This window comes from Lycium barbarum, chromosome 9, assembly GCF_019175385.1.
Source record: "Lycium barbarum isolate Lr01 chromosome 9, ASM1917538v2, whole genome shotgun sequence".
Lineage (NCBI taxonomy): Eukaryota > Viridiplantae > Streptophyta > Magnoliopsida > Solanales > Solanaceae > Lycium > Lycium barbarum.
The window spans coordinates 14149977-14163711 of record NC_083345.1 but is presented as its reverse complement, the minus strand read 5'-3'; the positions used below and the strand labels follow the sequence as shown (position 1 = coordinate 14163711).

Genomic DNA, 13735 nt, shown 5'->3' with positions numbered 1-13735 from the left:
TAATTTATGACTTTTGACTTATTTTTGTTATTTCGGCTTAAGAAACAAATGTTTAAAGTACTACTTTTTATGTTACTCAAACACTTCGAAAGTGTTTAAAAGCTGTTTTGGCTTAAAAGCACCTAAATAAGCTAATCCAAACAGGCTTTATAATCCCAAACAAGCTTATAAAAAAGTCCAACCCCATTATTTCGAGAAAGAGAATTTTGTCCAAACTTGGATTTCTTAATATTTTCTGAAATAAATTATTTAATTCCAAAAAACTATTAAATCACATTTTTGAAAGAAAAAATAATGTCTAATAAGTTTGAAAATTTGCACTAAACAACCTTTTACTCCCAAGTCCAATAGTATATAGCTTCATCTTTTGGGGAATAAGGAAGAAATATTTGTTCGAGTCTTAAATATAAATTTATCATAAAAGTGACTACTCAATATCAACCTGATTGTCATATTTCGTCTCACCGTAATTAATTGTCATTCAATTTTCTAGGAAGCGTTTATGAATTAATCGCTATCATTATATATTGTGGTCAAATTCCGCAAGGAACAAAACTTACCTCACCTATAAATATGACTTGCATTATTTAGTATCATCGTTATATTGAAACTCTGCGAGTTTGCCTCTCTATTTAAGGTGCTTCCACATGAAAAGCTTGCCAAAACAAATACGCACCTTATAAAAATTTGGAACCTGGTCCAAAATAAGATGTATTTTATCTATTTCAAAATAATCTGTGGTAGCTAGTCCTCTGTCTCTCTAATATAAATGATTACTATAATTCTGTTATATATTTGCATTGAAGTTTTCTATATTTCCAGATTATTTTCGTCCAAGCGTCGTCTTTGTCCATTTAGATAACCAAATACTCTACTATCATTCTAGCAGTCCATCAAGCAAAATGTTTGTTGAGGGTGATTTGTCATTAGTCAACTGGATCAGTATGTTATTGAGCTGGGCTGGGTCAGACATGGGCGAGCTCGGCCCAGTTGACATGTTAAGAAACTTGTTTTTGCGCATATTGTCCTTCATTTGGGGTGGTCTTTAATTTTGCCCTTCAAATTAGTGGTCTTTAAATTTTGTCCTTCGCCTAATACCCCAAGGTTGTGAGTTCGAACCCCAGCTCAGTAAAAAAAAAAATCGTAAGGCAGAAATTTGCAAATTTTGGTTGTAAGGCCCAAATTCTGCCTTTTCGGTGAAATTCTGCCTAAAGGACAAAAGCTAAAGACCATCATTTTCGGGGACAAAAATTAAGACCACCCCCAGCGAAGGGCAATCCTGAAAATTGCCCGTTAAGAAACATCCTTGCTCTCTGGACAAATAGCCACTTTTAAAATTGCTAATCAAGGTTTAGCTTTGAAAATTAATAAAATTATAATTACCTTTTAGTATAAAACCGCGAGACAAAATATGGAAACCTTTAGAACTTCGGCGCAACTTGGAATATAAGGACTCCAAGAATTGTTCCTGGAGTTAGAAGTAATATGGTTTAAACTCCAGAAAGAGTCCCTATAGTTTGAAATATGTAGTTCAGAATCTAGGAAAATTCATGAAATTACAACTTTTATCTGTTTGAGTTCACCTTTATAAGTTCGATCTCGATGATAGAATTAAAAATGTCTTGGAGTTTCAACGGTATAAGCTTCACTACTAGAAACTGAGGGTATTCCCACCGATATTCAGTGGGAAATTTGTGCTACAAAACATGATTTTTCCACTTCATTCCCATCGAACAATCACACTCGGAAAACGCATGGTGGAAAATAGGTTCTCATTGAAATGCTGAAAAATTTCTTAATTTTTTCGTGTGAAAACTCTACTATTTAGATTTTGCCCACCCACAATCAATGGAAAATCAATGGGAAAAAATTGATTTTTTAGTAGTGCTTGAACTCTAGGACACGGTCTAGGAGTTTCACTTATCGATAAAGCATTTTATAGCAAGGCTTGTTAGAAGTGGACATTGTCCTTAGAGTTCGAAAGAGGGTATCATGGGTGAAATAATCCTTCACATTAGTACCTAAATTATGTATGTGTCATACACTGTATACCCTTAACTTCTTGTTTTGCTTCTTTATATTTTTACACCCTTAATAAAAAATGTTGGCTCTTCCATTGCTAACACCGTGTGATTACTTTTCAATTGCATAAACTTCCATTGTCAGCTGGAAAACTAGTCATTTTATCCGATTTACATCCCCCCCCCCCTCCTCCCCTCCCCTCCTCCTCTATACATACATACAGTGCATCCGTCCGTTGGGGGAGAAATTCTTTGGAAAAAAATAACATGGGTAAGAAGCCAACAAGTACGTTAAAAGAGTACTGCAGAGATGGAAGTTAATAATGAGTTACATTTATGGTCCCAACTCCCAACTTGTATTCATTATTTATCTCTACAGTTGTTGGGAGTCTCAGATTTCATCAGTCTGGTATATACCAGTGATGAGCACCTAAGCTTCCCATGCCTGTCTCCTCTTCTCCAACCATCTTTTCATCATAACCTTCCTCTGCACTTTCAGGTTTTATTTGTACTCTTACAAGGACCAATATTTCTTTTGCTTTTTTTTTAATTCTAGTGCTAAAGATTTTAGTCGTTCAAGGTTCAGAAAATAGCAATAAAGTCAGCAACATATAAATAATTTTAAGGCTATATATTAGCCTAATATTGCTACGTAGCTCCTCATAACACTTGCTACGATCGGTAAAAATTTACTGTTTATACCAAACTAGTGATAACATGACCTTTGTATTTCACACTCTTTTATCACCTAATATTATAAGTGGATTCAAGATTTAAAATTTATGAATTCGTATAACAACCTCAAAGATAGTATACAATAATAATTGAAGTCACAGTCATAACAGTTACATTCAGAAATGACATTGAATTAAACATATTTCCAGAACAGATTTGAGTTTGATTAGTTGCAATTCTTTTTTGGATAAAAAAAGGTTTGTTAAAGTACAATATTTGTAAGTAAAAGTTGAACATTTGTAAAACTTCACTTGATAAACACACCTAGACAATATCTTCAAAAACTTGAACTTGGTGTGTACCAAAAAGAAAAAGAAAAAACTTGAACCTGGAACCTACAAAAGTGCTTTGAAAATAAAAAGAAGGAATAATCACCAACTTCAAAAATTATTGGAAGTGATATAAGTTACCACTTACCTGGAACTTTAACAAACAAATGCAGGATATGGGTGAATCCATCATATTAGTGATATAAGTTACCACTTACATGGAACTTTAACAAGACCACATGCTAGTTGCCACACGAGGCCACAAAACCAATTTTCTAGCTTTGATCCGTATCTCTTTATTTTATTTCATCTAGGTTGTCACACACACTAAACAACAGTAAAGGTACTTAAGTAGAATAATTTGTTGTTATAATACCATACCATGATAGTCTCTAGCTGAATAAATTAATCTGAAAGTCTAGTCAAAATAGCTAAACTTGGCCAATAAAAAAAGGAAGAAGGGGACATCCCAAATACGAAAAAGGAATCTACTCAATTGAGGCCATTGATTATGATGATGTGTGCATTATTAAGAGATTGATTAGTGTATATTATAATACCATAATTAAAGATAATGCCATCAGCTTTACTTTAACATCAATCAACATCATTTATATCATAAATTTCAAAAAGCATCCAAAGTAGTGTCAGACACCATAAACACCTACTACGTTTTTTTCTTCAAAATAAAAATTTCATCAATCACTTAAAATATTATCTCATTAGCCTTCCTGTTCCTCAACAAAGACATTTTCTTACCCCTGAACCAAAAAAAAAAAGAAAAGGTGACAGATGCATCTAAACAAACAGATTCAATTATCCAATTTACAAAAAATAATTTTTGAATCTGCAATAGTCTTAATACCTTCACTTGATTTTTGCAAGTTGCTACTAGGACAAAACTTGCCATCAGCAATTCAGTGACTCAGTTATTATCAAGAAATAATACCAAATACATCATCAATCTCTGATTTATCCATTCCCTCCTCCAACATCATTTCTTTGTATCTGCAATCACTGCTGCAAAATGCCTTCTCACCTCTAAAAAGAACACAGTACAGAATTACAAAAGGAAAAAAATTTCAAGAGGATGAATGTATAAATGTGAGTAATGTTTAAAGTTCTAAAATGTAACTCTGTAGGATAAAATATGAAGGTTTAAGTGTTTAACATCAAAGATAACTTGAAGATTTAGTCTCTTAAAATGTTACTGTCATTTTAAAGAATCTTATACAGAATACAGAACCCTCCAGAAATTCTCAAATGCTACTGGAAACTTGAAAAGAGTACTAGAGTAGACTGTGATAAAAAGTGTCAAACAACAATTAAATCATGAAGAACAAAAAAAAAAAAAGCAAAAATCTCACTCTCATGACCAGATTAATAAACTTACAAACAGATCATATGAAATCATCACTTTGAATAAGTCATGAAACTTTAACATCTAAGCAACTATTAGACTTAGTCTCAAAATGCTAATGACATTTTTTAAAGGGTATTTTATAGAAAAACAGAACCTTTGAGGAAACTCTGAATGGTACTAGAAATTTGCCAAAGGGTATGTCCAAATTACAAGTATAGTATCAAACAACTAAAAGGGTAATTCATGAAAAAGGAGAATTGTCACCTTCATGACTAGATTAACTTATAAACAGATCATATTATGAGCACAACTATTAGCTACTAGGCAAGATTGAAATTTAAAGCAGAAAATTTTGGTTACCTGTACATGTAAATGTCTTTCCCTATTCCAAGATTTTTCTTGCAAGTGTGACAGAAGCTGAGAAAATTCTCAGATGGATAGCTCATTGGAGGACTGGGATTAATAAACTCATTTTCTTTTCTTGATTCAGAGTACTTAACAACACCACAACAGCTCTCAACAATGCAATCATCAAATATGTGAGTAGTTCTTGGATTTGGACCATATGAAATCACACAAGTATACTCCTCTGAAAGCTCCATCTCAGCAGCAGATAGACTACTAAAAGCCCCTGGTGAATTTGGGATTTCCATGTTAGAATTGGAAGAACCAAATGGAGATTTCTTCACAGGAGATAAAGAACCTAATTGAGAATTTCTAGTCTTGATACCAAAATCACCTGGTGAAGGTGGTGAATCAGTGGGGGAATTAAAAGGAGGAGGCAATGTAGGGATCTGAATTTTCAATTGTGAGCCTAAAACAACCATTCTGCTCACTGGATTCAATTCTTTTGAATCACTTTTTTCATCAATCAAAGCATCAACAAGGCCAAGACAAACCCCTTTTGAGCAATGAACTCTACTTTCAGGTTTAGGGGATTTTGGAGTGTTTGAGTTTAAATCAGACCAAAAGGGGTTTCTAAAAGCAGAAAAAGGTTTAGTATCAAGAATTGAAGTTGGACTCATAATAGACTCAGTATCAGGAAACCCCTTACTAGTGAACAACCTTGGTGAACCAAAAAAAGAGGAACATGTTTTTCTAGTGTTGTCTGTTTGAGATGGTAAAGAATTATAATCTGCCATTATAACTTGCTCAGCATAAAAATCTTCCTTCTGCACAAAATCAAAGCAAAGTTTCAAACTTTCCACTTCAAGATCATAAAAAAGACTCAAACTTTAAGTTCAACAAAGATAACATACCTTAATTTCAGCTTGTATCCACCATTAACACAAACTCTAAAGCTCAAGATTCAATTTTTAACCACACAAAGGAAGAAAAAAGCAACTTTTTTTCAGAAAGAATTAATCCTTCATATCTAAGAACCGACATGAGACTTCAATAGTCATCATCAAAACCAAACATTTACAAAAGCAACAAAAAATGTCACACAAAAGGTCTTATAAGTCTTTGGTCATCTTTTTTCTTTCTCTCCCCTTTGCTTTATTTCCCCTCTTTTCTGTTTCTTGTGAATCCTTACAACACTCTATTTATTTCAGCAAAAATGATTTCTTTGCATCATAAAGACACAAAGCCTTACATGCAGACAAAGACCCACACAAATCAAAAGTTAAAGAAAAAATATTAAAATGTACCCCATAAAAATAAAAACAAAAAAATAAAGTCTAATTCACACTTCTAGTGCACCTATTCCTACTTTTTTAACTCTACCCCGTAGTGGGTTTTTGTCCTTTTTCTCAACCCACTACACTTTTAGCCCTTTTTTCTCTCTTTTTTCCACACTTTACTCCTGTTTCAGTTTCTTGAAACAACCCATGGAGTTAAATTACAGAATAATATAGAGAGAGAAAAAAAAATAAAGAAAATAGAAAGGTGTATCAACGTGTGTGCATGAAAATCAGTGGGTTAGATGAAAATGCGGCAGTTTATTATTCATGGTAGGTTTGTTTTTTGTTTTTTTGAATTGAAAACTCAGTCACTGCAAGTCTGCTAAAACTGCTCTTCACTAATATACCTCTAGAAATCAGTAATAATATATCTATGTTGGCCATTGAGTCTATTTTTTGAAGATATATATGAGCGCATGAGCAGTGAATAGTTGTCAGTGTAATGACAATTTTTAAGGGCGTGGGTCGTGGGACATACAATTGTACATTGTGAGATTATTGATTAGTTTGTACAATCTGATTAATTTGTACAATTTTTACCAGCCTTGCTCACTTTTCCTCTTATGTTGTGAGAATATAGTACTACTAGTACTTTAAGTGTGTTTAAAAAATCGAGAATAATCACGAAATTTACGGACAAATTACCTCTATAGAGAGAGAGCGTACCGAAAACTATGTGCTGATTTTCGACATTTCATGTCATTTTTAATAGGAGCATATCACTAAAATGAAATTGTTAGGAATTCAACTCACAAAATCCCTCTGTTCCAAATTAACAGTTGTTTTAGCTAAAAAAAAAAAGTTTCATAAAAATATTATTACTTTAGAAATTTAAGATTAAAATTGATAATTATTTTTAATTATATCCTTAATATTGGATGAAGTTCTATAGTAAATAGCTTATCTACCTTTCAAGGTAGTAGTAAGGTAAGCGTACATTCTATCATCCCCAAATTCCATTTGTGAGGATATGTTGTTGTTGTTGTTGTTGTTGTTATATCCTTAATATTATAGAAGTAGTTCTTTTTAATTCTCAAGTTAAAAAATGTAATCAAATACAAAATAAAATAATCCTACATTATATTTCGAGATTATTGTTAAAAAGACAATGTGATACACAAAGCATCTCGCATTAGCAATGTCTGAGGAAAGCCGCACTCCAAGAGGTGTGATGTGGAAAACCTACTATGATGTGAGCATTAGTGACGGTTGTTAAAAAGACAATCTGATACACAAAGCATCTCACATTAACAATGTCTGAGGAAAGTCGCACTCCAAGAGGTGTGATGTAGAAAATCTACTCTAATGCGAGCATTAGAGACGGCTTCCACGACTCGAACCCATAACTTATAAATCACAAAAAAATAATTTTATTATTACTCCAAGGGTCCCATGAATTCCGAGATTATTGTTACTAATCTTCATCTTTATAACCAAACCACTATTTGTTTTACTAAATATATAGACTTAAAGAGAATAAGAATTGAAATAATAAAGGTCCAAAATTGGTAAGGAAACGGGTAGAAGGATGAGGCAATCCAATTATTATCCCAAGGGAGTTAGTGAATGAGTGGGGTTGTAAACAAAAGTAAGACAGGGCGTGGATGGTTCACGGACTACCCAGTACCATCAGTAGGCCCAGTACAACCCTTCTCAATACCCACAAACACTTCGAATATCGTAAAATTCATGTCTTTTACCTTTTGGTGGGTCCATCTTCCTGTTAATTAGGCCTCTTTATTGATCCAATTCACCACCTCTTTTTCACCAAATTATATTGGTTCTAATTGAAAGGGTAAAAAAGAATAAGAGCCCGTTTAGCTTAAGCTTATAATAACAGCCCGTTTAGCTTAAGCTTATAGGTTGCTGAAAACAGCTTATAATAACAGCCCGTTTGGCTTAGCTTATAAGTTGCTAAAAATAGCTTATAAATTATTTTCAATTTTTTTTAAGTATTTAACTGGTCAGCTTATAAGTTATTTTGTGCTTAAAATAAGTCCAAAAAAATAAGTTGACCCGTTTTACTTAGCTTAAAAAAAGCAGCTTATTAGTCCATTCAAACAGGCTCTAAAAATGCAAATTTGTCACTTTACTACAATGAAATTGTTTAAGTTGGTGCTCCATTAAAAGTTTAGAGGTCTTTTGTGGGCGGGTTAGAGATGTACAAGTATTAATAATGTACTCCCTCCGTTCACTTTTATTTGTTAATTTTGAACTTTTCACGCGATTTAAGAAATACTAAATGAATTGCATAATTTATCAATATGCTCATATTAATTAGTGTATATTTTTATTGGATTTGAAAAATGATTTGAAGTGAGTAATTAATACTATGGGTAAATCAGGAAAAATAAAACTGTCTTCTCTTGATATGCTAAAAGTGACAAGGAAAAGTAAAGTCTAGTTTTTGAATACTGGACAAGTAAAAGTGAACTGAGGGAGTAAGAATTAGTTATGCATGTTTAGTTTTGCAAAGTTTAATTATTTATATATCAGTTATTTCATCTTTTATCTTGCATAAAATAATATATAAATTTCCTCATAACTTATACATGTATTAGTTACTTCGGGTTGTAATCTGATAACTATATGCTATACTCGGTAGTGAATTTTATACATAACAATAAAAATACTACCAAATATAATAGTAATTATGCTGATTGTGATATATGAATTAACTCATTTTCTAACCAGCAACCAAACAACACCTGATTAAGGTTGAATATCACTCAATGACAACCCCCGATTGAGAAAATAGTGGCCAAAATATTAGCTTGAACCGCAAAAAAAAACTGTCATATGCAGGAAGGGTGCATTTGGTTAAAACAGTAATATTTGGAGTGCAGTCTTATTGGGACAATTGTTTGTTCTACCTGTTAAGGTCATGAAGGCTTTAAATGCCTACTGTAGGAGCTTTATATGGTCAGGGGTCAATACCATAACCAAGAGAGCTCTAGTGTCACGACCCGACTAGGGGGCCATGACGGGTACCCAGAGCTGACTACCGAGCACCACTCATCACACTAGCCGTCATACGCATCCTAGACACATATAATCTCCAAGGCAATACATAAATATACATAAGCCCTCACGGCTGCAAAAATGATATACAAGAATATACACTGATGTATCCATGAGACAACTACTACCCACGCATCCGTATCTACGAGTCTCTACTAGAGTACTGAGACATAACGACGGGACAGGACCCCGTCGTGCCCATATATATATATATATATATATATATATATATATATATATATATATATATACAAAATAATGTATAAAAAATGGCACCTCCGGAATAGTGGAGTGCTCTTGTAAATCTGGTGAGTAGCTCCTAGGAATCTGGGCCACCTCTCTGTCTACCTGTGGGCATGAACACAACGTCCAAAAAGAAAGGACGTCAGTACGAACAATGTACTGAGTATGTAAGGTATGAACAATAATAACATATCGAAAAGATAAGGAAACATCAAGTGAGGAAACAACCTGTAACTGAATGTCACTTAAGACGGAATAATGCATGCTAACTTACATCATAAGCAATATCATATCAAGTATGCGTATATAGCTACCCGACCATGTAGGTACGGTGTGATCATCATTAGCCCGCGTTCGGGATAACCATTTCATGTCGCCCACTAGTGGTTTCTTCTCATGCCATCTAGACATGGTGTATATGTCACCCACCTTAGCGGTGTTTGCCCGGTAATATAGGCACGGTGTAATCTCATTATCATAGACTTATCATAAAGCATGCATTAGAACTCAAGTACAAACTATAACTCTATCGGGGTGACGTAAAGTCGAGAACCCCCGATTCCATTATGGATTAGTCATGATCACCATGCCTTAGCTTGGAGGAACTAGCATTATAAGATGAGTCTAGCAACAATGAATAACATCAAGGAATCATTAGCTTCATAAGAATACCATATCATAAGCTTTGAAGTCTCTAGACTTAGACTCTCATCATGATCGTCATATTCATAATGCATCTCTTACCTTTATTTCATGAGAAGCTCCTAATAATCGTAGACTCATAGTTTCCGGAATATAAGAGAGTTATGGAAAGATAAAAGAAGTCATGTTATAGGGATCATGCCTTAGAAAAAGAAGGGACTGGTCTTACATACCTTTTCGCCTTACTAACTTGCCGACTAAATGCTTCCTTCCAAGTTCGTAATTCTACATTCAAGGGAATTCGTACTAAGATTAGATAATCGGAAACATACTTGAAGCTAAGCTAAAGCTGATGAAAATTGGGTAGCATCTCTTTTGTTTCTACAACTTCCTCCATTTAATATAACAACTCCCAAATATCGATAACAACACTACAATACCATAATCAATAATCTTTGTTAAGTTAGTCATTATTCAATTCTCAAAATTCCCTTTCAAAGTCATTCATAACCATAGCCATAATACAACACCACATTCCTCCTCACATAATGCTTCTCCAATATTCTTAGTACCATTTATAACAAGATTATACTCATAACATGTCAAGAAGCATGACTCATGTCCAACTACTACTAAAGAATACCACTATTCTCATATTTGTAACCCATTTTCTACTTTCTTCCATAACCTAAGTCTCTCAACCATTCAAAACTTTTAATAGCATGAAATGATCATAAAACTCACCTTTGATTATGAAGGAATGGTTTTTGGATGGAAATGCTTCATTTGGAGAAAACCCTAGCTCCACTTCCAAAGAAATTTCTAGCTTCCATCAACCCTCATTAGCATTTTTGCACTTGATTCTACTAGTTTTCGTATTTGATCTTTGATTTTCCTTGAATTTATGTTAGTGAAATGTGTAGAACCTTCTAGAGGTCTTTAGAGAATTGGTGAAGTTGGAATAATGAATAATTAGAAGTGGGAACATATATTTATACTTAGAAAATACTCAGCCCGACGGGAGTTAGACGGACCCTTATACGGTCCGTATAAGTGACCATATTTCACCATTAGGGAAATCCCTTTTTCTGTAAGGTTATACGGACCCCTTATACGGACCGTATAAGTGGTCGTATAACTCCATTTTTCTGAAGTTAATCTCGTCGTTTCGTTTGATCTCCAATCCCTATGGAACCTTCTTAGCACTTTTTTAGAAACTTCATTAACAATCTCAGGAGCGTTATAACTTTTCCTCAAGCCATTATTAAATCAACATTAGCTCGGTACTTTGCAAACCCTTTTTCAAAACGACTTATACTTTATATTCTTCAACAAACTTTCTTCTCTTGCCTCAGATGTCTTTGGAATCTTAATTAGACCTGTTAAGTACTACTTCTCACTTGTAGAAACATCATATACTTCTTACCCTGCGTTAGTCTATCTATCACATGACGACATGAAATTTTCCGAGGTGTAACATCTAGTTTATAGGGATAAGGTTTGTCTACCTAAACCTACTGGTGGTTTCAATTTGCCCAATCTGAAATTGTGGAACAAAGCAACAATAATTAAAGTGTGCTGGGACCTGGCAAACAAAAAGGACAAGTTGTGGATCAAGAGGATCCACACTTACTATATAAAAGGGAGACCAATTGATCTTATTGACATACCCAAGCAGGCAAGCTGGATGGTGAGGAAAATTATTGGGGCAAGATGTGGGCTTATGCATCTACGGGTTAACAGGAAAGACAAAAGTAGTATAATCAAGCACATTTACCTCCAAATTATAGGTGCACTACCTAGAGTGACATGGAGAAACTTGCTATTCCACATTTCAACCAGAAAGCAGTATTTTTGTTGTGGTTGCAAGTCCATAACAGGTTGCTAACTTGTGATAGATTGACCAAATGTGTCACGACCCGACTCGGGGCCGCGACGAGCACCCGGTGCTAGCCCACCCGGGCGCCCTCTTAGCTTACTCCTAGGCTTACATCTAGGTGAGCCACATAATTATACAGGCATTTCCATTCATTCGTCAACTAGTCCCATTTGGACAACAACATCTTTAATCATCATAGGCATCTGTGCCACAACAATGTACAGGGGCCGACGAGGCCAACAAAACAAAACAAAATGACATACAAAATATAGGCCGACAAGGCCGGACATATCTAACCATATACACGTGACTACGAGCCTCTAAGAAGAGTATAACATATCACGTTAGCGGGACAGGACCCCGCTATGCCCATAATTATATACACAAAAGAATGAGTACCCAAAAGATATGGCTCCGAAGGAAATGGAGCTCTCTATGTAATCTCCGATAGGCAGCTATGGATCAAGTTTGTCTCCCTGTGCACCTGCGGGCATGACGCAGCGTCCACAAACAAAGGGACGTCAGTACGAAGAATGTACTGAGTATGTAAAGCATGAGCAACATCTATAATTAAGCATCATGAACAACATATGAAATAGCGTAGGAGGGGAGACAATAATATCATCGTCATAGTACTTACCTGCCTTTCGTAGGACTTTCCATTTTTCATGTGTATTTGTACATCTACGTCATCATCCGTATTCCATAATAGTACTCGTACCATACTTGTACTCATATTCGTATTCTTATACATAGTCTTATCACATTCATATTCATATTATATACATAGTCATTTCATACACATAGCATTTACATAGCATACCCGACCTCTTAGGATCGGTGTTTCATACATACTTGGCCAACCAAGGCTCAAGGTTACTCATACCTGGACCTACCAAGGCTTCAGCGTTATCCGTACCCTCTGCAGAGGTGTGCGCACGTTTCGTAATCGTATACATACTTTATACATATTCATATACATATATCCTACCCGGCGTTATAAGCTCGGGGTGTCATTATAGCCCTTCATAGGCACATGTAAGTATAATAGCCCGTAGGCACCTTTAGCATCATTATTATTATCATCGTCATTACTATCACCATCATTTTCGCTACGTCTATATCTTATGCTTACTCGTCATATGGGGTGTGTAGTACAATCGTAGCACGTATCGAGGATCGTGAGCTTATGAGCTCGGAGTGTTAATCGTTTGAATACAACATACTCATATAGAGGGTTCAAGAGTTTGGCCAAGGAATCATGCCTTATGAAAGAAGGGTTAGCCTTACATACCTTTTCGTCGGACTATTCTACACTTGCACGCTTCCTTCCAATGCTAGCGTCTATACCTTCATTAATATCATAACAATGGCCATTAGTCATTCACATTATCCACATTATTTAGATTCCTTAATTTGCCTCTAATTCACCCATATTCATGGTCATAACATCCAACTTCGTCCATTCGTCTAAAGTGTCTAGTTCATGATCTTAGTACCATTTATAATACACTCATGTCACAACACAACAACATTCATGATTCAATTCAAACTATTCCTCAAAATGTCACTATTCATCATTCATGACCTACTTGACCATATTTTCTACAATCCATGTATTTCAACTCCTCAATACCTTAAACATCATGTAAAAATCATGAATCTTACCTTAGAAGTTGTAGGAACAAGCTTTGGTTAATAATACTCCACTTTGAGCAAAACCCTAGTTTTTCTCCATTTGGATTTCTTGACCTAGATGATCTTTGATGATGTTCTCACTCTTGATTCACCTTGTTTTATGTTGTTGATCCATAAATATACTTGAAAACTTGTATAATAAATGTAGAGAGAGGTTTTAGAGAGAAGTGGTGTAATGT

At 34.6% G+C, this 13735-nt stretch overlaps 1 protein-coding gene across 3 annotated transcripts; it reads right to left on the bottom strand.

Moving 5' to 3' along the window:
• Positions 1 to 3590: 3590 nt before the first annotated feature.
• Positions 3591 to 6455, bottom strand: LOC132610114 (FCS-Like Zinc finger 8). 3 transcript variants are annotated; one of them, XR_009571022.1, is made up of 4 exons: positions 5648 to 6454; positions 4749 to 5560; positions 3891 to 4066; positions 3591 to 3786 (listed from the first exon to the last, which is right to left on the bottom strand). XR_009571022.1 is itself a non-coding variant. In XM_060324382.1 (4 exons), the coding sequence occupies exons 2-4, from the start codon at positions 5528 to 5530 to the stop codon at positions 3961 to 3963; spliced, it is 780 nt and encodes a 259-aa protein (XP_060180365.1). In that variant the 5' UTR covers positions 5531 to 5560; positions 5648 to 6455; the 3' UTR covers positions 3591 to 3960. The 3 variants fall into 3 exon arrangements, 2 of the variants coding, with proteins under 2 accessions (XP_060180365.1, XP_060180364.1); XM_060324382.1 differs by having other exon boundaries at positions 3591 to 4066; positions 4749 to 5019; positions 5128 to 5560; positions 5648 to 6455; XM_060324381.1 differs by having other exon boundaries at positions 3591 to 4066; positions 5648 to 6453.
• Positions 6456 to 13735: the final 7280 nt, after the last annotated feature.

What these genes read in the sequence shown, in the direction of transcription:
- LOC132610114 (XM_060324381.1), bottom strand. Translation starts at nt 5,530, where the DNA reads ATGGCAGATTATAATTCTTTACCATCTCAAACAGACAACACTAGAAAA. An exon ending in AAAGACATTTACATGTACAG is followed by an intron (nt 4,067 to 4,748) that starts GTAACCAAAATT and finishes TGTTCTTTTTAG; the next exon opens with AGGTGAGAAGGCATTTTGCA.